The sequence below is a fragment of the Chlorocebus sabaeus genome, chromosome 12 (assembly GCF_047675955.1).
Source record: "Chlorocebus sabaeus isolate Y175 chromosome 12, mChlSab1.0.hap1, whole genome shotgun sequence".
In the NCBI taxonomy this organism is placed as follows: domain Eukaryota; kingdom Metazoa; phylum Chordata; class Mammalia; order Primates; family Cercopithecidae; genus Chlorocebus; species Chlorocebus sabaeus.
Window position 1 is genome coordinate 8,670,490 of NC_132915.1, and position 25,135 is coordinate 8,695,624.

A 25,135-nucleotide genomic window follows, 5' to 3' on the forward strand; every position below is an offset into this window, starting at 1 on the left:
CTGTCTGGTTACCTGGGGTCTGGAAATGCCCTCGGTGCCTAGTAGTGCCTTCCCACAGGCCCCCCATGGAGCCAGGCAATGCCTGCAGGTGCCTCAGTGGTACTTGCTCAGATGCCTTTGCAGAGAAGTTCAGAATTCCTGCCCACATTGATAAGGCGACTTGGCCAGTAAGTGGCAGGCATAAACTAGTGCTTTCCAGAAGCACTGGGGCTGGTCCAGTGCCCTGAGTGATCAGAGCGTACCTGAGTGAAACGTTAGGCTGCGTCAGCCTGGTGACTGTCAGGGAGATGAGGACTCAGAGAAGGGAGCTGTCAGAATTGCTACCTGTGTGGCAGGGGTCTCACTCCCTCCTCCCTCCTCTTGGGACCCCTGGCTACTCTCTAACTTCAACAGAGGACAGAAAGGATGACCAACAGGGCCTGAGGGCATACCCCAGCTGCACTGTCTTTGTCCCCAGAAGGGCCCCCAGAGTCTGGGAGGAAGGAGGGGCCAAGGCCAGGATTAGAAAAGACCCTGCCCCAAAGAGAGAGCACAGAGATGGGCCAGGGAAGCAGTGGGATCCTCAGGAAAAGAGGCTGGGAGCGGGAGTCAGGGTGACTCCCTGGGCAGCAGGAACGGGCAGGGACAAGCCAGGAGTCCCGTCATGAAAGACATGATGGCCAGCAGCCAGCACCGTGTGCAGAGAATGGCCCCTCTGGGGAGGTGCCCGGCTGCCCCATTAGCTGCAGGAAGGCCACCTGGATGTGAGTTTGGGAGATGGGCTGGCCCTGAGGCAGCCAGTCCTGAGGTCGGAGTGGGCCACAAGCATGGGGATGGCGGGAGGACACAGAGGACTGCTGCAGGGGATGGCAGTGGGGGCACTTGTCAGGATGGGCCTGGGCAACTCAGTCACTGGGTGGATGCCTCACTACCCCTCCAGGCCTTCCTCAGGGCAAGGCCACTGCTCAAGGGGCACCTGGTTTGTCACAGAGTAGAATGAGCTCCACATTTTGTGATCACATCCACAAAGCTCTGAAGCCATGGTGGTCCTGGCACCAGCTGGCCCTGTTAGAGGCTTGGGGTGGGGGTGAGCAGATGGGAGGTGCCCCAGTGACAGGCTGAGGCGAGTGCTGGAGCCCAGATCGCCGGCAGCCTCCCCCGACTCCTGAGTAGCTGTAATAAACCCAGCCCTGGTGGATAAACCTGGCCCTCGTTTATACCAAGGTGATCAGTCATCTCACGACAGTCCCAGCTGCAGGAGGAAGACTGTTACCTACGGCATCTGCCACAGCAGTTAGTTTATTTGCCTCCAACTTAAGCTAATTCTCTAAAAGTACTGGGTTGCAGCAACAGGCAGGGCCAGGGGGAGCATCCGTCCTCAGGACCTCTACCCTAGATCCTTCTAAGCCACGACAACTTCCCTTCTTTGAGGGTGCGACCAGTGTCACCTGGCTAGCCACTGGGAAGAGCCAAGGCACATCCAGGTTGGTGGCAGCCTCACAGCATCAGACCAGCCTCTTGTCCCCAACCCACAGAGGCCAAGGGGGTGATCTGGGAGTAGCACCCCAGCTTGGCTGCTCTCTTGAGGTAACAGGGTTGGATGGTTAGGGGGCTTGGAACACTGGCCCAAACAAGAAACCAGTGGTGTTTTCAGGGGGCCCTGCTGGGAGATGGAAGACAGCTCCCCACTGGGGGCCCAGGATTCCAGGAGCTCCCCAGCAGGCCTCCATGGGACAGACCTGGGTTTGCAGCTGCTGCCCTGTCCCGCTGAGGGTGCGGTGCTGATGCGGTGGTCCTGCACACTGATGGTAACTCTCACTTTCCCTCTCTCTCATGCATTCAGAAAGAGTTGGATAGTTTAAAAAGGAATACACAGAACGTAAGTACTTCTTTAACATCTTTAATGTCTTATGATGATCAAGCACATATTTAAATAGTATTTACTGATGCCTCATGTTAGCGGTGGTAAGCACATGTGTCTGTTTCTACTCACACCCCAGAGTGTAGAGCTTTGAGGGTTTTGCTGTCAGTGGTCCCATGATGGGGTGTTGGGTGATGAATCCAATCCAGCTCAGGCCATCCAGATGCTTAGTCTCAAGGGCTTGGTCATGAGAACCTTCCAGAGGCTCCTGTGACTCAGTGACTCCAGTCCCCTGGGTGGTTCCTGGTACAGGTCACATGAGGGAGGAGACTGGGCTTTTATGGAACTCACTTCACTGTTCAAAGAAAAGTATTGTTACTTGATCATAACAGCTCAAAAAAATCTGTTTCTTAAAATGAGATTTTACCTGGATGCCCATCAGGTGGGGAAGGGAATATCTATCTAGTTGATGGGCACCTAGATGTATATAGAGACATGTAATATGTACTTATATTTGTAGATAGATATATGGAGTTATCTGTGGTTAGAGTCCAAAACATTTTGAGTGGGGAAAAAACAAATTATAGAGTGTTAAGATTTTTTTTGGTCTTAATTATGCACAAAAACCAAACCTGTTCACAAGGGCTTGTCTACCAGGCGAGGGCCAGATGGGCCGCCAGGCAAAACAGTTGTGGAGCACCTTCCAAATTTCCTTGAGTTTATGGAATGTTTCCTTCAAAATAACACTTTTATAAAAAATTATTATTATAAAAGCAATGCTTGCTTGTTTTAAGGTTGGAAACTCCAGGGAAGTATAAAGAAAAAATTTAAACAATCCCAAATTTAACTATCCAGAGGCAGTTACCACCAGCATCCCAGCCATTTTTAGGTCAAGACTGTATCTGCATTCACACATGTATACACGGGTGTGTACATATATACACATATCTATTCTTTCACGTAACAGTATTTTTCTGTGTTGCTGAATATTCTTCGATGGCACTTGGAATGAGTGACTTGCAGCCCCCTTCTTGGACATTTCCCAACTCCTCACTGATAGAAACAGGGCTTCACTGGGCCCATCATTGCCTTGGGACTCATTTCTAGGATTGTCCAGCTAAAGAGTCTGAGCTTGGTCAAGTCCTTGGGAGGAGCATTCTCTGATGATCCTGGACAGTGGGGAATTGTTGACCAAGAGACTGGACAAAGGTGAGCAGATCTCTGGCCATCACGGTCCTGCCCAGGGAGGGAAGCGTGGGTCCTCCCACACCATTTAATACCTGTGTCTGGACGCACCCCTCCCCCACACCTGAGAACAAGGCCAGCTTTTCTGTGTGTGCAGGTACTTTGGACTCTTTTGGCTCTGGAATTTGTTTTTCCTGCTCAGTGTTCTGAACTCCTTCCTTTTCACTGCTGAACATTCTCCACGAAGCCACACTTCATTGTGTCATTCCAAGGTTGATGGGCATCTAGGGTGAATCTAACTTCTAAAGACCGATTCTTATGAGGTGTCATGGTCAAGCAGAGGCCATGCCCGGCGCTGGTCTAGGTGGCCCATGGCCCACTTGGGGGCCTTGGTGGCCCTTGAGGAAGGGCAGGTGCTGATCAGGGAGCCAGGTCACTAGGCAAGAGGTGGGAGGGTGTCACCCCGGTCCATGCTGCTGGGGTGCCTGGCCTGATGCAGGCTGCACCTGTGGGAGACAGAAGCAGCAGCGTAGGCTGGCCAGCCTCCCCTGCCCCACTGTAAGCAGGAGCTTCGGAGACAGAAGAGCACCTGCACCCCCTCACCTGCCCTCCAGGGCCTGGCCTGGCCCTCCCCACCATCCCAGCTCAGCTCCAGGGTCTGCACCTCTGGGGCTGGAGCTTAGTGGGAGCACGGCCCCCCTCAACCCTTTCTGCATTTGAATGGAAGCCAGTGTGTGAAGCAGATCAAAGTGAATGTGCTTGTTTTTCCTTCAGTAAGGGACAGGGAGTTGAGCCTGTCCCAACATGGCCAGCAGCCCCTGGAGGGCCAACAGACTTCACAAGCAAGGAAGGCCGGGAGGTGACCTGATGACCAGACCTTGCTTGTGGGCACCCTCCCGCCCCACCCCCAACACTCTGATTTTCACAACCCCACCCCAGCCACCTGGAACAAATACGGAGTCTAGGGTTAGCCCTCAGGGTCGGCCATGTAGCCTTCTTGCCCTGGAAGGAGGCTGGCCTCCCCAGGCAAGGCAGCCTGGGCCACAGGGGAACGTCCCTGCCTTGCCCACCCTCCTTGTCTCCCACAGACAAGCTGAGGCTGGCCAGGCTCCACTCTGGCAGGGTGCAATAGACTGAGAATGTGTGAAGTAATTGGCCTACTTTTTTCAGTAAGTAATTAAGCTCAAAAGCCCAAAGAAAAATAACAGAGGTTTGGGGTAGAAGTGGCCAGTGTCAGGCCCAGGGTCCATGCTCAAGGCTGGAAGCCCATCCTGGATGTGCTGCACTTGGCGGTCCTAGTGTAATTCTGCAGGGCCGGGCACCGCCCCCGCCAGGCTCTGAGCCCTCCAGCCTGCGACATGTGCTCCCCTCCAAGCCTGCCACAGGTTCCAGTGTTTCAATTGGAGAGACAGGCCCTCGTGGTCCCCACTCTGGCCCAGCCCCCTCCACACACAGCTGGCCAAGCTCTGGGCCTCTCTGTGCTGTGGCCCTGGTGATGGCAGAACCTTTGGGATGTCTGTCCATGTGGTCACAGGACATGTGTGTGGCAGCAGGGCCAGGGTGAGGTGGGATGCTGTTCCAAAGCCCAGAAGCATTCTGCAGGAAACCAGCACAACGCTGTGGCCACACAGGTGTACTTTGAAAAATGGTAATTAAGGTCAAAGAGCAGGAAGTCCACAGGACAGGGGCCAAGGCCAAGGCTCCCACTGGCCGTGGGGAAGCCACCTCCAGGGGAGTCCCAGGGACTGAATTGGAAGTTGTCCCAAGTCACTTCAGGTCCAGCTGGGACAACAGAAGTAACCCCCCTACCCCCTCGTGGGGTAGCTTCTTTGGGTTCTAAATGTGGACTCAGAGGTAGAAACGGTCTGTGCCCCTAGGTCCTGCAGACATTCACGTTGTCTGGGAGAAGAATGGGCGAGCTCTGGAGACCTGTGTCCCTGTGCAGACCCATGCACTGCCCGATGGCAGGGCCCATGCGCTCAGCTGGCTGCAGGACGCCATCAGGGAAAGCACCGAGTATCGCTGCTCTGTCATCTCCTCAGCAGGGAACAAGACTTCGAAGGTGCAGGTTGCTGTGATGAGACCTGGTAAGTGATTCCCATGCCCACTGGAACCCTCTTAGGAGGTGATTTTTCACTATTTACAATGGCAGTCGAAAAAAACATGCTGGAAAGCACGCCTGCACGGTGGCATTTTGGGTTTGGGATTTATTGGCTTTCCATTGAGAAAGGTGGCCAGTGGGCATCAAGGGTGCCATAAAGGCCCACAGAGCTATGGCCTGGGGACCCTGCTTGTCTTCCAGAAGTGGCCCACCAGGAGAAGTGGAGCAGAGAGCTTTCCGCCTGGAGGGCTGTGGCTGGGGAGCACGACCGGATGATGCAGAGCTGGAGGAAGGCGTGGGTACGTGGCCGCAGCCAGGCAAAGAAAGTAGGGCTGGAGCCGGGGGCAGGGCACCTGCCACATCCGGTGGATCTTTCAAGGGACCCATTCAGCATGGACCCCACTTGCTCCCTCTTAGCCCTGGAGCAGTTTCCTTTATGAAACCTGCAACCCTGCGAGGGGAATCCGATGTCTTGTTGCTGAGGTTGCAGATGAAGGGGCATCTGGCCCCAGCCCTTAAAGGAGACTGAAGAAGGGAGGCAAGATCGGGAGGGACTCACCGGTGGGGGCTGTCTGTCAGATGGGCCCCCACAGCCACCCCACCCACTGTACAGAGCACTCAGCCAGTCACTACTTTGAGGAGAGCAGGAAACCTGGACAGGTGGGGAACCCTCCAGGTAGCTCCTGGCTGGATGCCTCACCTGCAGCACCTGCTGGAGGGGCCCAGGGGAGTGGCTTACTGAGCTAAACCCTGGCAGGGACTGGGCTATGGCATGGAAGTTGCAGGCAGCAGGGCAGAGGCTCCCTAGACAGGCTAGGCTCCCTGTCTCCCCATGGAGACAGAGTTGTCCAGCCCTGGCTCCCAAATAGCTGATACAGAAGGCAAAGGCAGGGATTCATTACTGTGTGTGCTACCACCCAGGGTGGGGTCTGCAGCACTCAAATGTGTGTGTCAAAGTGTGTGGGTTACGTGGCTGCCAGCAGACCCCCGAACTGTTGCCACCAAAGCCTGGGCATTTACAGCTGATCCTCTGTACTTCAGCACACACAGCCTCTCTCTCTCCAGCCCTCCTCCCTCTCAGCACAACCTGGGAGTTGAGTGAATGCGCTGCTGCTCTGTCTTCCCGTCACGTATGGGAGAACCACTCCTGGCATTTGGGTCTTCAGACCCCAAGGAGGGGAACCACAACATGGGGACGAGGCCTTGAGTGCTCTGCCTGGGATGGGCTATGAGACAGACTGGGCTGCAGAGCAGGAAAGGCCCATCCGTTCCGCCGAGGATTCAAAGACCACATTGTTCTTTCAGGAAAGCTGTAGCAAGGACACCCTGTAGCCATCAGGAAGGAGTCCCTGACACCAACCTCAACCCCAACCAGACCCTGCTGCCACTGACCACAGCCACCCCCGGAGAAGGCCTGGTCCCCCGCAACTGTGAGCTGTCTTGCCCAAACCTGTTCTAAACACAGCCACTGGGCTACCACCTGATGCGTACCTCCCAGAGGGAGGAGAAGCCCAGGGGCAGTGGAGAAGCCCTGAACCCAAGTGGGCCTGTGACAGGAACTAAGACTTAAAAAATTAGGTGCTTACCTGGGACAGGAAGTTCTGTCTGGCACAAGCAGGTAACCAGGATGGCTAACAGGTTCGACAGCTGCTCGTGAACTAAAACAGCAGTATGTGTGCAGGCTCCTCCTCTAGGGTCAGGCAGCAGGCTCTGAAGGCTGATCCTACACTGTCCCAGTGACTCCCCTTTACAGAGTGCCCCTACCCCCAACAGCCAACAGGGTTAGCATGGCCAGCACAGATCGCTGCTTTTATTGATGCAAATCAAGCCTGCCGCTTCTCCCACCTGCAGACTTAGCCAAGGAACTCTAAGATGCATAACTGGGACAAGAAAAGGTGAGACTCCACATGAAAATGCCTTGCCTTAAACCCTGAATGACTGTGAGATGCGATCTGGGAGTGCATCTGTCAAGTCTTTGTGTTTTCTTCACTCACCTCAGAATACTGGGCTCTGTTTTATCAAGCGCTGCAGTTTATGCCTCTGTCCCCTGTCAATGCTCAGCTTCTGCAACAGGACACCGAGCTTGTCGCAGAAAGCCAAACAGGTCAATTATGCAAATCTCCTGGTGCCATATTAAATTTCTTGACAATGGAATGAGTGTCATGAGTGTTTTGTTCTACCTGCTTTCAAGTCTCTAATTATTAAAGCTGTATCTCTGAAGACTGTCACTGTGTGTGTGAACTTGTCCTAAACCTGCTCAGCCTTTAATCTTATACACATGTCTCTTCTTGTCTGTGGAATGACAGTTTTCATGTCTCTCATAAAACCAAAGCCTCTGTTAAAAGCAAGCCGCACCCCTCTGGTGATCCTAGCAAATGCTGAGTGTCTTCCCAGCAGTATGACAATGACCTGTTTTGCATCCCCTCTTTCTGGGGCTGGACGAGTTCTCTAACAGCCTTTGTGTGGGATCAGCATACATCGCCTGCTAATTCCTTCAGGATCCATCACGACAGAGGTGTCCTGAACACGCCGGAGACACCCTGGTTGTCTCCACACGTCCCCCCTCCACACCCCGAGTCAAGAGGCCTAGCCGCCTGTGAGGCGTGTGCTTGCCCATCCAGCCAAGGATGCCAGTCTTGCTCACAGAACTATCACACTCATAACCTGAAGTTTTCCTGTAAAATATCCATCAGCTCACTGTGGTTCTTGCTTTGGGTGTGGCTTCAACCACTACAAACTGATGAATGAAATGCTATGGGCTTTGGACTTACATTCTTGGTGCTGTTCTCTGTATCTTCTCCTAAAGTCTGGATTTCGAGCACTTTCACTCTTAACAAAATAATTATATACTTGAAGTTTTCATAATGTGGAGTGTTCTATTGGGAAATGTAGTTATGAGGATGAATTTTTGAGTCTTTGCTCTGCTGGAAAAGTAAAAACAGAGTTGTACATTGTTCAGTTAAATGACTGTACTTGGCGCCCCTGGCCCAGAGCTGTGTGCTTCATGCGGCACCATCTGCACATTGCGGGAGCTGAAGTCACCTGCAGCAGTGGCTTCAGCTGGAGTCCTTCACTGCCAAGAAAATGACAGCATCACCAGGCAACCACGTGGTGAGAGTTTGGTCAGTCCCAGAAGGAAAGCTCTCAGCAGCTGCATGAAATGTTGAAAAGCCTACCTACTCTGTTTAAGCTGCTTTTATCTTAAGATTAGCAAAACATAACATCACAGACCTAGAGAGCTCTAAAAAGGGGCTCTGAGCAGAGGAATTCATCTCTGTAGAGATCTTTAACTTTTTGATTTATCAAATTTTAAAATTCTAGCTGTTGAGTACAGCTGATAGCGATTTTGTCTTTTTCCCCACAAATTAATTTTGGAACTTTCATTCTCAAATAATCTCCTATTTTCAAACTTACCACAACTGACTTGCTACCTACTGATGAGGGGAGGAGGAAGCAGGAAAGCCCTCTCCTTTCCTGCCGGCCCCGCTGACTGCCCTGAAAGATAAATGGGTGGAGATGACTCGCTGCTTTCGGACTACTGATGGCCTGACTGACCACATCTACTTCCCATGTCTAAACAGCTCAGAATGTGTGAAGAACAGCAAGGCTCACACTGGTCACTGTGAGCTCCACAGATGACAGGGCCGACAGTGCCTTCATACACCAACCTCTGGTCACATTTCCAGCCCTACCCATAGCATGCCATTTCTGACTCATTATTCCAATTTTATTTGCTCATCACAGGCCACTTCTCAGAGGTACAATATTGGCATGACTGAATTCAATTAAGAGCACTTTCAAAGCCAAAACAATACCCTGCTTACCTGACAAGCAAAAAGCAGTGAAGACTCTTTCCTGCCATTGGCTGTGGTGAGAAGAACGCAAGCGTAGGTTGGGATGAGCCAGGATCTGGCCCCGGCAGGTCTGTGCGGTGTTGGAGGCTTTTGACAATCACTACTTCCAGACCTAGGAGTGCTGGGGATAGCCGAATCCCCATTACGCAGCCCCCTTTTATTTTAGGGCCTAGACTGTCCAAAGGGGATAAATTAAGACATACGAATGATCAAGTAAGACAGAGACCACTGATAAGCCTAAAATCACCAGAGTCTGAAACAAAATTTAATAATTACTCTTTATTTAAAATAAATAAGCCCTCTTACTTACAGGGAAAATATGAAAGTAAACTCTGTCCTCCTGGCCTAAGACAGAAACCACATTCAGAATATGTTCATTTAAAAAGGAAAGATTTGTTGATTATCAAACAAATCTAGGTACTTCAATACACATTGTTTCTTTGAAAAATAAAGACTGAAAGGAATAATTCATTTCAAAAAGTCACAGGTTAGAAAACCGATTTCCCTTCTGAGGCTCATTTTAGCAAATCCTCCAAGTGTTACCAAACCTTTTAAAAAAGCTACATCCCCTGAGAAAGGGCCCTTGCCCGGTAGCCCTCTTGCTCTGACACCAGCAGCCCTGCATCCTTCTGCCAAGTGGCTCCCTGCAGGACGGTGCTGTTGCCAGGCGGGAATGGCCCTCCACGGCCACCTCCAGCAAGCAGGAGCTCACCACCTGCTATCTGCAAACTCACTCACTTGGCTCAGCTATTCTGCAATGGAGAAGAAGTTTCCTTAGCAGCCGAAGTATTCTAAGTATCACATTTTCCAGTACTTTCCAGATCCACAGTATGCTCGGAAAGCCAGAGCTGTGTCACCAGGCTTTTAGAAGAGATTAACACCTGCACATCACATCTGAGTGACCTTTAACAGGCTCCGCAGCACTGAATGCCTGCAGACACTGCTTCATGTGCCCTTTAATGCTGATCAATTTCCAGATTCAACAGTTACACAAATTACATTGTCATGAAAAACTGAGAAGAAAAAGCCCCAAAGTCTTTTTCAGACCTCCCCTCCTTACCCAAAATACAGATACACAGGCAAGAACTCTCATAAATTCAAATTCATCATTTGAGAGGTTGAAGCCTCCAAGGATTCCTCTAGCTCCAGGGCACATGGACTGTATGCTTCCAGATGTTTTTTCCAGATTTCAACTAAAATGAGAAAACAGCACGAGTGAGGAAGAGGCATCAACCAGTAGGAAGACTCCTGTCAGAAAACCAGCAGCATGGACAAGGGAGCCTGTGGCCACTGCCCAGCAGCTCACGGTGCTCAGAGGTGTCCTAGCAGGCATTCACTCACTGTTCTCAGCCTGCTGGGCCAGGCTGCCCCTTAGTGAACAGAAGCTAGGGGGCCATCTTCTACAGGGCAGCTGGGGCCTTGTGTGGGTGGGCTAGGAGAGGACTGAACCTTTACTTGGCCTTCCAAGCCTGTCTTGGGTATAGCTATCCTTAAGGCCACCCATTGTCAAGAGACATCTGACTTGAAGTCTGAGACAGTCACTGACAAGCAAAAGTCTGATAATACCTCTTAGGCAATGGACTGGCCTTATTACAGCCAGTCTCAGGTGGACTTACTGGGTCCTGCTACTCAGCTGGTCTTGCAGCATTATCAAGCTGCTCTCCTGGGGACTCTAATTAAAGTCGATAAATAACGTAGAGGACACTCGACCTGACACGACTCTCCCTTAAGCACTCACTGTAGTGTGGCTCTTCTTTTTCTGTCAGGGCTGGGGGGCCATCTTCTGCAGGGCAGCTGGGGCCCTGTGTGGGCGGGCTGGGAGGTGCCTGAGGCCTGGGTTCTCCCGCCAGCTCCTGCTGCACATTCTCCAGCATGGTCTTGTACGCCTGTCGGGCCGCCATTGTCAGCTCAACCATCTTGTGGAACTGATCCTTAGGCACAAGTGAGAGCACACAGGTAACAGCCCAGCGACAGAGGACACGGGTCCCTCCAACTCAGCAATGGCACCCTCCACAGAGAAGCAGGGCTGACACGGGGTCATGTGGACCTTATGCTTATGGATGGCTACCAGGGATGCTGCCCCAGAGGGAAGAGTGGGCTAGGCCGATTTCTTGGGCCTGCCTGAGGTGCCACTATGTCAGCAGCAAGCCCAGAACAGAGCTCAATTCAGAACCAGACACCCCATGCTGTCAAGGAGACAAAGGCTATCTTTTTATAAGAAGGTTCTGCCTAAGTGGTGGCTTCTCCTCAATGACAGCCTACTGGAGGTTCTGGAGCTGCTCTGTGGGCAAGCCCACACTGACCACCTGCCCCCACTTCCTCCCACGGGTAGTGACTGAAGAGGCCTGTGCCCTGTGCGCTCACCTGGGCCCCATCGTAGCTGAAGATCCCTACCACGCTGACAGGAACTGCCTTATTCAAACTGCGCCCCAGAGCTTTGCGGTTGAGAGCAAACACAAAGGGAATGTTCTGCTCACAGGCATAATCAATAATTGTGTGCAAAGTGTCATCCAGCCCACCTGGTCAAAGGACAATAAAAAATGACAGGAAGACACGTCACATGGAGTGTGGTATTAATACTGGTTGCCAAGAGCTTTTTCTTAGCAACACACCCATCTATGATTTTATACCCAAGGCAGAGGTCCCTGAAAATATGAAGAGAAAGCAAGTTGCAGAATCAACTCTCCAAAAATATGGGGAAAAAATGGGAAAGAAAACACACAGCTGGTATTGTCTTAACAGGAAAAGTTAACTATTAGTATTACTGAAACTTACCACATGCCAGACTACTCATCAACTGCTTCACACCTATTAGCTCCTGTGTCCTCCCCCAAATCCCAAAAGGCAGACAGATGCTGTGTCCTCACCGACAGATGGAGAACCAGAGGCACAGAAAGGTTAAGTTCCTTATCCCACATTGTACCCCTGGTCAAGGCACAGGTCTGGCTCCTGAGGGCTCACCACCCTCTACTCCCTGACCCTGCTTCTGGGCCAGGGAACAGCCAAGGCTGTTGCATCAGAGAGAGGAAGGAGGTGAAATGAGTACCATGTGCAGGTGATGCACCTGGAAAACGCAACAGCACCTGAGAAGTACTCCTAACAGCATGAGAAGTACAGAAGGGGGTGTGGCACAAGTCTCTATACACACTCACTCAGCAGCCAGCTGGCATATATCAAAGAGATGACTCCATTTACAACAGCAGCACAAGATTATAGTCAGTAGGAATGAATTTTTCAAGAAACATGAAAAGATTTACAGGCAACTTCAATACGCTATTAACACAATACTGGCCTGGGCAACATAGTAAGATCCCATCTCTTAAAAAAAAAAAAAAAAGTGCCCAATGTGGTGGTATGTGCCTGTAGTCCAGGAAGCTGAGGCAAGCTCAGTAACTTGAGCCCAGGAGTTCAAGGCTGTAATGAGCCATGATCATGCCACTGCACTCCAGCCTGGGCAACAGAGCAAGACCCTGTCTTTTAAACCACCCCCACAACAGAAAATCTCAACAAATGAAAAGGCACCTATGATCCTGGATAGAATGATCCAAAATGATGAAGTGTCAACTCCACATTAATCTAATACTTTAAAACAGTGGTCCCCAACCTTTTTGGCACCAGGGACTGGTTTCGTGGAGGACAATTTTTCCACGGACAGGGGAAGATGGTTTTGGGATGAAACCGTTCTACCTCAGATCATCAGGCATTAGATTCTCATAAGGAGCACGGAACCTAGATCCCTCACATGCGCAGTTTACAACAGAGTTTGTGCTTCTATGAGAATCCAACGCTGCTGCTGCTGCTCTGACAGAAGGCAGAGCTCAGGCAGTAATGCTCACCTCCTGCTGTGCTGCCCGGTTCCCAACAGGCCCCAGACAATACTGGTCCGCAGCCCAGGTGTTGGGGACCCCTGCTTTAAAACACTGTAAGTTACTATAGACAGGATTTCATTGAGAAATAAAAAATACAGAAAAAATATAAAAAGATGTCAGGCTAACATGGTCAGGTATTAAAGTTTACTATAAAGGTACCATAGTGTAAACAAGGTGATGCAGATGAACAGAATGGATGCCAGAAACAACCGGAGTTTAATGGGAACAGCATTTCGGGTAAGTCAGGGAGAAAATGCTAGAGGACTGGGTGGGCCCATCCTGTTCATCTCAGACCACGATAAATCCTACCTAAACATATACAAATGAAAGAACCAGGAGACATACAGATTTTTAAAAGCAAACTTTTTAAACACTGGAGTGGGAAGGCTGAGAAATAACACAATACCTAGATGCAATTAAAAAATTCAATACCAAAATATATAACATCTAAAGTCTCTGCATGGCCACTTTTTTTGTGTGTGTGTGGCAAAACTGACAAACCAGAAAAAACACTTGCAACTCTTACCCAAAGGACTCTTTAAAAAAGGTACGAATCAATCTAAAAGAGGTCAACATCCCAAAAGCAAATGGGCAACAAATAAGAACAATTCACAGAAAATGTCAAGCTCCTCATGCTGACCCTCCCTCATAAGAAAACTGCTAATAAAAACTCCTGGAGAGGATGCCCATACCGCCCTGGGAGGGAATACAGTGGTCTCTGGAGGAAGGCACAGCATATGCCTTCGAGTTACCAATGCACACAGCATTGTAGGCCAGGCACCTGGCCTACAGGATACTCACCCAGTCCTTACAGAGCAACTGTAAGAAACAACAACTGTTTACAATTAGCATAGTATCACCTGGAACCTAATTACATATCCATCCTCTCATTTCAACAGAGAAACTTCTCCAATGCACGTCCTACCATACTGTGGAAACTGGGAACTCATTCTGCATCTAGTTGGATGGGAGATTAATTTCTAAGCCCACAGCCCTTATTCTGCCCACCCCCTGCCCCTGATCTACCCAAAGCATTTGCAAAGTGATGAGGAGGTAGCTGCCTGGGATAGAAACTCTGAAGAAATAGACCAGTTCCGGATGGGTTGGGAAAAGCGGAGATGGGGCAGAGGTGGGGTGGAGTGTTTTGTGTTCCTTAGATATACTTACAGTGAAATCTATATTCAGTTTGTCAGGGAAGACATATGAAGTCCCCCTAACATCAGATGCACGTCTCCACTGGAGGGTCTCTGCCTGGTGTCCACCCCAGCTTCTGGGAGTGGATCTGAAAATTTATTTGAGCAGTGTGCAGAAACACCCTAACAGAGCAGGCCTGGCTATTATCCTCTCAAGACTGCCTGCCAGGTTGGCCCTTGGCTGTGGTCTGTGAACTTGGATTTTGGGAGGGTTCCCACCACCCTAACTGGTAAGAGTAACTCACTGCGTCTCCATGGTGTGCAAACACTGTGGTTCTGCTTTCCTTCTGGAGTCTGGAACTTTGTATGTGCTATGCAGAGGATGCCTGTGTGACTGGCCCCCAACAGAACCCTAGGCACTGAGTCTCTAATGTACATCCCAGGTAGACAACACTTCCCACGGGCTCTTAACTCATTTCTGGGATAGTACGAGTCTCCTATGTGATGTCACTAAAAGTGACTTTTGGAAGCTGGAGCCTGGTTTCACCCACATTTAACCCCATGTGCCTCTTTGCTACTTTTGCTTTGTGCCTTTTCACTGTAGTAAGTCACAGCTGAAAGTACCACTCTATGTTGAGTCGTGTGAGTCCTCCTGGCACATCACTGAGCCTGGTGGTAGCCTTGGGAACACCCAATGCAAGCAGCAAAGTCCAGACTGTTTTGCTCAAACAACCTCTAACCTGTTATTAGTGAGCTGAAAGCACGCGTGGCAAGGGCCAACTACTGAAGTTCCACAAGAAAGCCTATGTCAAGCAAGATGCTTGGCTCAGATCATTTCCATTTCAAAGTTTAAGTTCAGAATTATTAGGCAAAATGCCACTCAGAGCAAATACAGTACTTCAACGTAATTCAAGGCTATAACATCAATTTTTATCTTTAAGATGATTGCAAGCCATTGGCTATCTTATCTGGCAAGTATTTATAAAATATACCATCAAGTCCCTTATGCCTCAAAGCAAGCACGTGTTGGAACCACAAAACAAATGCATTTTAAGTACACAACAAATCCTTATGATGCTGACCAAGTAAAAACCTAGCCCCATGATCTGGCAAAGGCAGAGAAGGGGAATGACGTCTTCCAAGAAAGTGGGGTGACTGCAGGCTGAGTACATACATTTCCACCTTTTTGTTTTTTAAAGACACAAATCCACGGGAGAACGTGAGAGACAACAGTGAAAAGTTTCAGAAGCTGAAATGCAAATGGGCAACTAGGCTAGCCAACCTAAGCCAACAGTGAGAAAAGCCTAGAACAGCCTGGACCCCAGAATCCCCCAAAGGTCGGGAATAGGCAGCACAGGGTGAGGCACAGGTGAAGAGGGCTGGTTGAACACTCGCAAAGAGGCAAGTCGGCGTCCAGTCCCTCAGCTGCAGCCCTCTGGTGAGGCACAGCACAGGTAGCAGGACATGACAAACCACACATCTAATGGTGGTGAGAGGATGAGTTCACAAGGTGAAGTTCGCCTATCCCTCCAGGTAGGCAGTGAGAAGTCTTCCTTGGGGATGTGACCAGCCCTAGGGGAGACAGAGACACCTGGGGGCACTTCCAACATGGAAGCAGCCCAACCACATCATCCTACAGCAGAAGTTCTCAGTGCACTCCCTGGAGAAACAGAAGCAGCACTTGGGAACTTGCAGGAAGTACAAATTCTTGGGCCCACTGGACCTTTTGAAGCAGAAACTCTGGAATCTGTGTTTCCCCCAGCTCTCTGGGTGATTCTGATGCTGGCTACAGTTTTGAGAATCATAACCCTCAATACTGCTCACAGCCTTGAACACCAGCCACACACCTGGATTTCTAGTCGGCTATTTAGTGGCTCTTAACTAGGCGCAGAAAACCAGGACACAGAGGACATCTGTGGAAACCTCCACCATGAGAGGTCAAAACAAACAGACTGAATTACTTGGAGGAAACAGAGGCACTGGAGGGAGAGGAACTCGACACCATTAAAATTCCCAGAGAGGCGACCATGAGGCAACAGCAATGTGACTAAAAAAAGGAATCTTCAGAGGACAAAAACAGCTCCCAAAAAATAAAAATAATATCAGAAGTAAAAAATTATACAGAAAGTTTACAAGATATGGTTGAGAAATCCTAACAGAAAATGAAACCAAAAGAAAGAGATGAAAAGAAGCAGGAAACAAATAATGTGAGGACACCAGTCCAGGAGTCCCAACCCTGACATAGTTCCAAGAAAAGCTGGCAGGGACTGGAGGAGAGGATTCAAAGCAAAAATTCAACATGTCCCAGAGCCAAAGACACTGGATGCAAACTGTCTCACATCCTGTAACCCCAGGAACAAGGCACTTCCAGTGAACCCCCAGAGAGCGGGGGGTGCAAAATGATCAAAAAGGATCAAGAATCAGAGACTCTAGATTTCAAGCAAGAGCTTCAAAATATGCCTCCCATGAATCCTTTTCTCCTAAACCACTGGAGGATGCACTCCAACAAAACAAGAGTGCAGCCCAAGAAGGAGTCCATAAACAACACCTTATCAAGAGCAGGGTGGGAGCCAAGGGTATCCCTGGGTGGCAACTGCATGAGGTGCAGCGAGCTGGGAATGAAGGTTTCTTCAGCAGATGAATCTGCAGAATGCCTGGTGTAACCAACTGTCTTAGAGGAGACTGAGGCATCTGGCTGAGGGCATGAGGTTTCATTAATACTAAGTATATAGACAATTAAGCAACCACCACAAAACAAGAACAATAACTCAAACTACACATTGGGGTAAGTAACAGCGAAGCCTTTTTGCTCTATTGGGAAGATGACAAATACTTAAAACTGAAAACATGTGAAGCTGTAGCTCACAAGCCTGTTATATGGAGACATGGAGGAAATATCCCACAATGTGGCCAAGAGCTGATAGGTGGAGTTGCTAGGAAAGGGAGAGAGCCCAAACCTGCCTCTCCCTTAACAAACCCTATAGGACTACTTGAACCTTTAGCTGTGGACATGTACAACACTGACAAAAACAGACAGGGAAGCATGTGGCCTGTCCTCTCCAATGACCAGGAAAGGCCTCTGGGCACACAATCAGATGGGTGGGTCACTGAGATCCCTTCTGTCATATTCTGGTCAGTGGTGATGCTGGACCCATACTGAGTTAGGACAGGGACAAGCTGCTGGCTGGGGGCCTCAGACATGTCACAAAACTTCCAGGCTTTAGATATGAAATGGTAACTGGAAAACATCATCTCTGAGGGTTCAGCCCCAGGATGTGGATGCATTATCTCAAAGTGGGACTCTATAAAGCTGAATTTGACGCTGCAGGAGAAAGGAATGGGGTCAGGGAGGGGCTTGTGAGTGTTCCCTAGCCTAGACGGAGATGAAGGACAGGCGTCCATGAGCGATGCCACTCTGCTCTTATCAGTTCTCCTATTGCTCAATTCAAGAAGGACACAACACAGACAGGCAAGTCCTCCAGAAGCCAAGAGAGCATAAGCAGGGGGTCATGAGATGTCACAGGTGAGGGTTCACTGTTACCTGACCCAGCATATCACATCCAACAAAACAAAAACACACATTCCAGTTTAAGTAAAATGGCAAAGTATTTAGACAAAGCCACATCTGTAACAAGCAAACAGATGAGTCAACCCCAGACTGAACAACTAAATGTCAAGTACACGAAAGCCCTAGGTAGGTACTACCTGGCTGCCAGGCACAGCATCTCTGTGGTGCAAGTCACCAGTGACAAGCCCAGCCCCAGGGTAGTGGCCTGCACAACAGAGGCATGTCTTTCCCTGACGCCAGAGGCCTGTGTGGGCTGGCTGGCCCCCTGGCGTGTAGGTCCACAGGACCCACCTGCCCTACAGAGGTACTTAGTAATGGTCAATGTAATTGGGAAACAGTTACTCAATAAAAACAAAAACCACAAAGAAAACGAGTTGTCTAGGCCTGTGGCATGGGCCACCCAGGAGGGCACGCTAGGCACTCGCACAGGGGCTCACATGTCACAGGACCCCACGGTGCCTTTACCTTTTGACTGTATCTTCTCACAGTTGGGAGAAATAATGACACATTTCAGTTTTTTGAGCTTCAGGTGTTTGAGAACTTCCCTCAACCCCAACACAAGTCGACGTTTAGTCTTGGCCTTGACTGGATCTTTCTGGTACATACGGTCTTGGAAACGGACCAGTTCTTTGAGTAGGTCGGTAACACAAGCATCCACTTCTTTACTAAGCATCTGGCTGCAGTAACTGAAAGAAAGAGACATCAGGAATTGTGCCACTGGCTGTGACACTGCAGCACTGCTCCCACCCCACCCCAAGGAGAAGAGATGTAGACTGCATCAGACAAGAAGTCACGTTTCGACAAGTACTACGAACCAGAACTGTGGAATTACTGACGATTTAACTTCACGGAAGGTAAATACTGGGGCATCTTCCCCCATTCCCAACTACAAGGGACAAATTTATCTGGTCCCTGACCCCCAACCATAGTTTGCCACAGGTCCCCATCTCAGCCACTACCCTGTGCATCAACCTGTCATAAAGACAAATACTGGGAGACTACCCTGGAAGAAAAGTGGGCAGGGGAGAAGGCAGAGTGAGCACACAAGGTTAAAGGAATCCTGCCGCCTAAGAAATTACACAGAGATTAAACCATGAAAAAGGGCCCAAAGATGATGCGTGGTCACTTCACTATCCATTCCCCCGACTTCAAACCTGGACTGAGGGCCCCTCTTCCATCATTAATACCCCAAGAAACTCAGTAGAAGCAGAATCAGACACAACGGTTAGGCTCTCCCTGAATGTGTGTAATCAGGTACCCGGCTTATTTCAACCATGAGGGTTAAAGCACAGTGTGGTCCAGCAACAAGCATTTATGGGAGGTATCAATGCCACACTGAACCGAAGCACTTCCATCTTCCCCCAGTCCCTGGCAGGCAGGGGCTCACTCACTCCCTGAATCTGCGGCTGTGGATCTTAGGGAAGGTGGCGTGATTGGGAGCAAGGTGGGAGGCCTCTGTGTCCCTCTGGAGTTCTGTGCCTGGTGGCTCTTCAGACTTGCCCACAATCGCAGAAGTGGAGATCGGTTCGTCCATCCCCTCTGGCCCTTCATGGAGGAAAAACTCATCATAAGCATCTGTGAGGCCCACTGCACACACTGAGGGGCTGGCCCAATACAGTCTCACCGATGCAACCAGACCGTCCCCGCACAACCACCACATCCACAGACAACATGCAGACAGGTTTACAGAAGGCAGCAAAAACAGACGAGGATGCCTGGGGAAACCAGAAAACCTGGAGGTGTGCCTCCCTGCAATTTACTTACACATTCACTTTTATTAGGGTAAAATATACATTAATATTACCATTCTAACCACTTTTAAGTGTGCAGTTAAGTGGCCAAATTTATTTTTTGACTTTGAAATTTAACCTGAAGAATCTCTTATCAGGGAGTTTTAAAAAACAGGCTTTTAGTTCTAAGTTTTTTCTCAAATGCTTGAGGCCATTTCTTTTTGAAATAATCCTTTAGAAAGAGTTGAACTCCAACATCTAAACTATGACAAACTCAAGAGGTGTGTGTTTAAACACACCAGATCTGATGCAGCAATAGCCTGCTGTCCCCAACTAGTTACTTCGACTATCAAAATGCAATTGCAGTAACAGATTACCAAATGAAGGAATGAAAAAACATATACCACACCCACAAGAATGGCAAGGTTGAAAAAGATAGTGCCCTGTGGTCTGGTGGAGATGGGGAGCACCTGCAACTCTCAGCCTCCCCCAGCCTTAACTGGTAGAACACTCAGAAACCCATTGGGCAGGAGCTACTCAAGTAATTCTACTCCCAGGTTATGCCCCACAGGAATGAGTGCTTGTGTCCTTTAAGACACATACAACACTGTCCACAGCAACCCTATTTCTAATTACCCAAACTGGAAAATGACTGAATGCCCATCTGCAACCCTGTACATTCGTCCAACTGAATTTTACACAGTAATGAAAATAAACAACATCTCCATGTTGCCAACAAGGCTGAAGGAGAGGGGACAAAGAGAGCAGCACACAATACACAGCTGCACCAGAGCCACATGGACAGCCCTTGGTGGGGCTGCCATGGGGCACCATCTCCTAGGGAGGCCTCTGACAAGAGGGCACAGGCAATTGCTGGGCTCCGTTTTGCTTCTTGATCTGAATGCGGTGGTCACTGTGAAAAGTCCTCAAGCTGTACACTGATGATTTGTGCACTTTTCTGAATGTATAACTGAGTAAGAAGTTTACTTAAAAACACACAATTGTGTTCATGCCCCCATGTCTCCTATACCTGCTGGTAAGCAGCTGTGCAGCTAGTGGTGTTAATTCTCATGACCACTTCAAGTTAGAGGACCTTCCAGCGTCACACAGATCAAACTTGGTGGGAAGGGAGGATCCTCACCTCTGTCCCTCACAGACCCCGGAACCAGAGGGACTAGAAACATGCCCCCATCCATGGGGACCTCCCTTCCCTGTAAAGTTGGAAGCTCAGTGCTGACCCACTTTCCCCACAAAAGCAAGAGTCGTCAGCCAAGTCCTGGAGAGTTTGCTCAGCACAGCTCATCCTTTTCATAGTTGCTCCCATTTAAATTATTCTTAAGGCACAAACAAAAGTTGGTACCTGAGGCCTCTGCCTGCTCGGGAACCTGGTCATCACCACCACTCTCTCCATCTTGTGTGTCATCACTGGTAAAAGCTGGACTCACAGCATTTTCTTGGAGACGCTGCTGCTTTCTCTCTTGCCGTTCTTTCAAAATAATCTTAAAAATTCAATAAACAAATTAAAATGCCTAAATACTTGTACTTAAAAGATAAGCTCTTCTGCAAATTAAACTGCCTAAGTTCAACTTGTTGGCAATATACCTATTTGTGCCCTGAGAGCAGCCAAGTGCCCCCCAGACTCCAGGGAGCTGACCCAACCCTCCCCGCTGGTTTTGGAGTGGCACGTTCCTCCTGAGGTATGCAGAGCAGCCACACAGGACAGCCCTGAGCTCTGAAGACAATTCTGTAGCTCAGCACTCGCCTGAGCACCCACACCACAGGGCTGCTGTGAGAATTCACTGGAAGGAGGCTGGGCGAGATGGCTCATGCCTATAATCCCAGCACTTTGGGAGGCCAAGGCAGGTGGATCACCTGAGGTCAGGAGTTTGAGACTAGCCTGGTCAACATGGTGAGACCTCATCTCTACTAAAAATACAAAAATTAGTCGGGCATGATAGCATGCACCTGTAATCCCAGCTACTCGGGAGGCTGAGGCAGGAGAGTTGTTTGAACCTGGGAGGCGGAGGTTGCAGTGAGCTGAGATCGCGCCATCACTGCATTCCAGCCTGGGCGACAACAGCAAAACTCCGTCTCAAAAAAAAAAAAAAAAAAAAAAAAAAGAATTCACCGGAGGAGCCTGTGACTGTCCTCCTGGAAGGTCTGCAAGGAAGTGTGCATTATTTACTGACTCTGAACATCAGAGAGATGTTCAGACAGCTAGGGTAGGATGAAAGCGGATCATAAGAAGAAAAATGCAGCTCCTCCCATTTCTGGTTTTCTATCCATCCACTGCAAAGTTAAAAAAATAAAAGATGTTTCTTTCTTCTCAGGTAGCTAAAGCATTTCCCACATCACATTTCCCTCACGTGTCAGGCTGGGAGGCTGAGGGATCATTTGTTAAAAGTATCATTAACATGTTTTACTACAACATATTCAAATAATGTAAGTCGTAAAATCTAAAAATCTAAGAGCTGGGAGAATAACTATGGAAATGTGAAACTAAGTTTTCTGGTGCCTCGCTTCGGCTGAAACACCCCACACACCTTCTTCAGTGAGGTTGGCTTCTTGGCCTTGGGGATCTCCCTCTGCTTCCCTTTCTTCATCAGCGGGGCGCTGGAGTCCAAGGGATTGTGTGGGGTCTTCATTTGACTCACACGGCGGCCTCTCTCCCCTGACGCACATTCTTTGGAAAGGACTGGCACTGCTCCAACTGAAACACAGTGGAACAAAGGCCTCGAGGTCACCTCCCAGATGCTCCACCCAGCTCTTGGACCACAGCTCGCCCAGAGGCTGCCTCAGGGTATCTGACAGAGCTTGCCAAGTCACCCCCAGCCTGTCCCCACAACCCTTCTCATCTTTGTCAAACAATCTCTTACACATTCTTTTCGTTGGCAGTAATTCCAAATGAAATTTAGTATCTTTTGGATGAGATTCCCAAAAAGTATCAAGTAATTCAGGAACACCTACCTTCCTATCCATGTAATCAGATCTCCCATGTTTCTCAGTACAGTCTAATACTACATGGATCCCATTTTTTGACTCAGGACAGTTCTAGGTGGTCTGCACTCACTGTTGCTACTGTGAACACGTCCCTCTCCACCACCTTTTCTAGTTGACACTGCCTTTGTGGAAGCTGGCCCTATTGGTTTCTGTATGTGTAGCTTGTATCTAGCTACCTTATAAGGCCACTATAAGATTCTAGTAATATTTCTAGTTAATTCTCCTGAGTTTTCCAGACATGTTTTCTGAAATCCCATCATGGGCAGCTGGTAATCCCTCCATATAGTCAATAAATTATTGTGATTACTACTGAACAGTTCAATTTTATTCTCCTTTTCTGTTCTATTTCCCATCTCAGTAATTATTTCAAGTAAACAGTTAATTTCTATATAGTTTTATTCTCACCTTTTGATCTGGAAAATTTCCATACGCCAAAGAAAAAAGAATGGTTCCCTGTGCCCACTGTCCAGCTTTAACAATCATCAGTATTTTTCCAAATGTATTTTACCTGCCCTCCTTTAATTTTGGAACACGTTTTTAAAGTAATTGGTGCTTGTCAATCAGGCAGTCCCAGTTAAGTCTCACCTGTCTGATTCACTGCTGCAACACAGAACGTAACCTGCACAGGTCAACCAAGACAACTATACCTGCCTCCCAGGCTGCTCTGGCCTTAGTGACCACAGCTGCTTGCATCTTTGGAGCCTTGTTTCCACATGGTGTTTAAAACATACACGTGACTATGTGACTGGTTCAATTCTTTTTCTCAGCTCTACTTGGAAAACCCTGTATGGCTCAAAGGTGCTCACTCACCCAGTCCCCAATGACACCAAGTTCAGCATCTCACTTGGGCTCCTGAAAAACCTGCCACAAGCCCTCTAGCTCTACACACACCTCCTGCACCCCACTGCCAGGCAATTCTTCACAAAGCACTGACAATAGGCCTGAGGAGGGTCCTTCCTACAACAGAGGAAGATCAACCATTCCCTCCCACAAAAACAACCACGAAGTTCAACAGAACTGCCAAACACAATCATATCAGTCCTCTAGAAAGTGACCAAAAGGTTCCAACAAACCAAAGAGTACTTACTCCTTAGATGACTAGCCTTCAGGTGAGAACAGTATGAGTCTGGACATTCCTGTCTGAGACATTTCCCAGTCTCTCCCTGCTCTGCTTTGGCTCATTCAATAGGTGCCAAGGCTATGAAAACCAGCAGCTTCCCTGTCAGTGCCATAAGGGGCTTGCTGAATTGAGAGTGTGATCATTTAAATTAGTGATTTCAGCAAATGGGGAAGGCAAGGCAGCATGGCCAGTCTGAGGCTGCCGTTTTGTATAGTCAAGCAACAGACATGAACAGGCCAGCAGGGACTTACACGGAGTCCAGGGGAAGACTCGCTACAGAGATGAGCTATGGGGTGGTCAACCAAGAATTCTACATCCAGTAAAACTAAAAGTGGATGCAAAATAAAGACATTCCTAGACAAACAAAGACCGTGAGAATTTGTTGCCAGTATGGCTTGTGCCACTAATACTAAAGTAAGTCCTCCAGAAGAAATAGTACCAGAAGGGATACAAGATGGCAACTGAGTCCAGAGGAATAACACCTAAAATCATAAATATGAAACTGGGAAATACACATTTTTTTCCTTATTCCTTCTCTTCTTTAAAAGATATGGCTGTATAAAGTAGTAGTTCCAACACTGTAGTGTTTGGTTTATAATCTATTTAGATGTACCATATGACAGTAGCATAAAGGGGGAGGAAGAAAATGGAGACATATTGGAGTAAAGTTTCTCCAGTATATAAACTAACATGTATATTGTAATCCCTATAGCAACCACTAACAAAGTAGTTTTTCAAACTAGAGTTAGAAAAGATCAACAAAGAAATCAAAAGTGTACTCTAAAAACATTTAACACCAAAGGCAGTAAAGGAGGAAGCGAGGAACAAATGACAAAGTTGGCAAAAACAAGCAATGGGGAAAGGACTTCCTATTCAATAAACGGTGCTGGGATAACTGGCTAGCCATATGCAGAAAATTGAAACTGGACCCCTTCCTTACACTGTATACAAAAATCAACTCAAGATGGATTTAAGACTTAAATGTAACAGCCAGAACTATAAAAACACTGAAAGACAACCCAGGCAATACCATTATGGACACAGGAACTGGCAAAGATTTCATGACAAAGACATCAAAAGCAATTGCAACAAAAGCAAAAGTTGACAAATGGGATCTAATTAAACTAAAGAGCTTCTGCATTGCAAAACAATCATCAGAGTGAACAGACAACCTACAGAATGGGAGAAATTTTTGCAATCTATCCGTCTGACAAAGGTCTAATATCCAACATCTATAAGGAACTTAAACAAATTTACAAGAAAAAAAAACCCCATTAAAAAGTGGGCAAAGGACATGAACAGACACTTTTCAAGAGACATACACGTGGCCAACAAGCATATGAGAAAAAGCTCAACATCCCTGAATCATTAGAGAAATGCAAATCAAAACCACAATGAGATACCATCTCACATCAGTCAGAATGGCTATAACATGCTGGCAAGGTTGCGGAGAAAAAGAAATGCTTATACACTGTTGCTGGGAGTGTAAATTAGTTCAACCACTGTGGAAAGCAGTATGGTGATTCCTCAGATCTAAAAACAGAAATATCATTTGACCCAGCAATCCCATTACTGGGTACATATCCAAAGGAATATAAATCATTCTACTATAAAGACACATGCACGTGAATGTTCACTGCAGTACTATTCACAATAGCAGAGACATGAAATCAACCTAAATGCCCAGCAACGGTAGACTGGATAAAGAAAATGTCATACATATACACCATGGAAT

The 25,135-nt window shown here is 48.4% G+C and overlaps 1 protein-coding gene across 9 annotated transcripts in view; it reads right to left on the minus strand.

The window, feature by feature from the left end:
• Positions 1-7,552: 7,552 nt before the first annotated feature.
• SECISBP2 (SECIS binding protein 2) overlaps positions 7,553-25,135 on the minus strand; it is a 43,547-nt gene continuing 25,964 nt past the window's right edge. For 5 of the 9 annotated variants that reach the window (XM_007969701.3, XM_007969700.3, XM_007969699.3 and 2 more), the window contains 7 exons: positions 21,824-21,990; positions 20,641-20,779; positions 18,942-19,095; positions 18,016-18,236; positions 11,345-11,499; positions 10,719-10,911; positions 9,224-10,173 (listed from right to left, as the gene is read on the minus strand). In XM_007969701.3, coding sequence (XP_007967892.1) covers positions 10,070-10,173; positions 10,719-10,911; positions 11,345-11,499; positions 18,016-18,236; positions 18,942-19,095; positions 20,641-20,779; positions 21,824-21,990 — 1,133 coding nt within the window. In that variant the 3' untranslated portion in view covers positions 9,224-10,069. Of the gene's footprint in view, positions 9,155-9,223; positions 10,174-10,718; positions 10,912-11,344; positions 11,500-18,015; positions 18,237-18,941; positions 19,096-20,640; positions 20,780-21,823; positions 21,991-25,135 lie in introns of those variants that run through there. The other 4 variants (XR_005240482.2, XR_012094733.1, XR_005240481.2 and 1 more) reach the window with 4 other exon arrangements.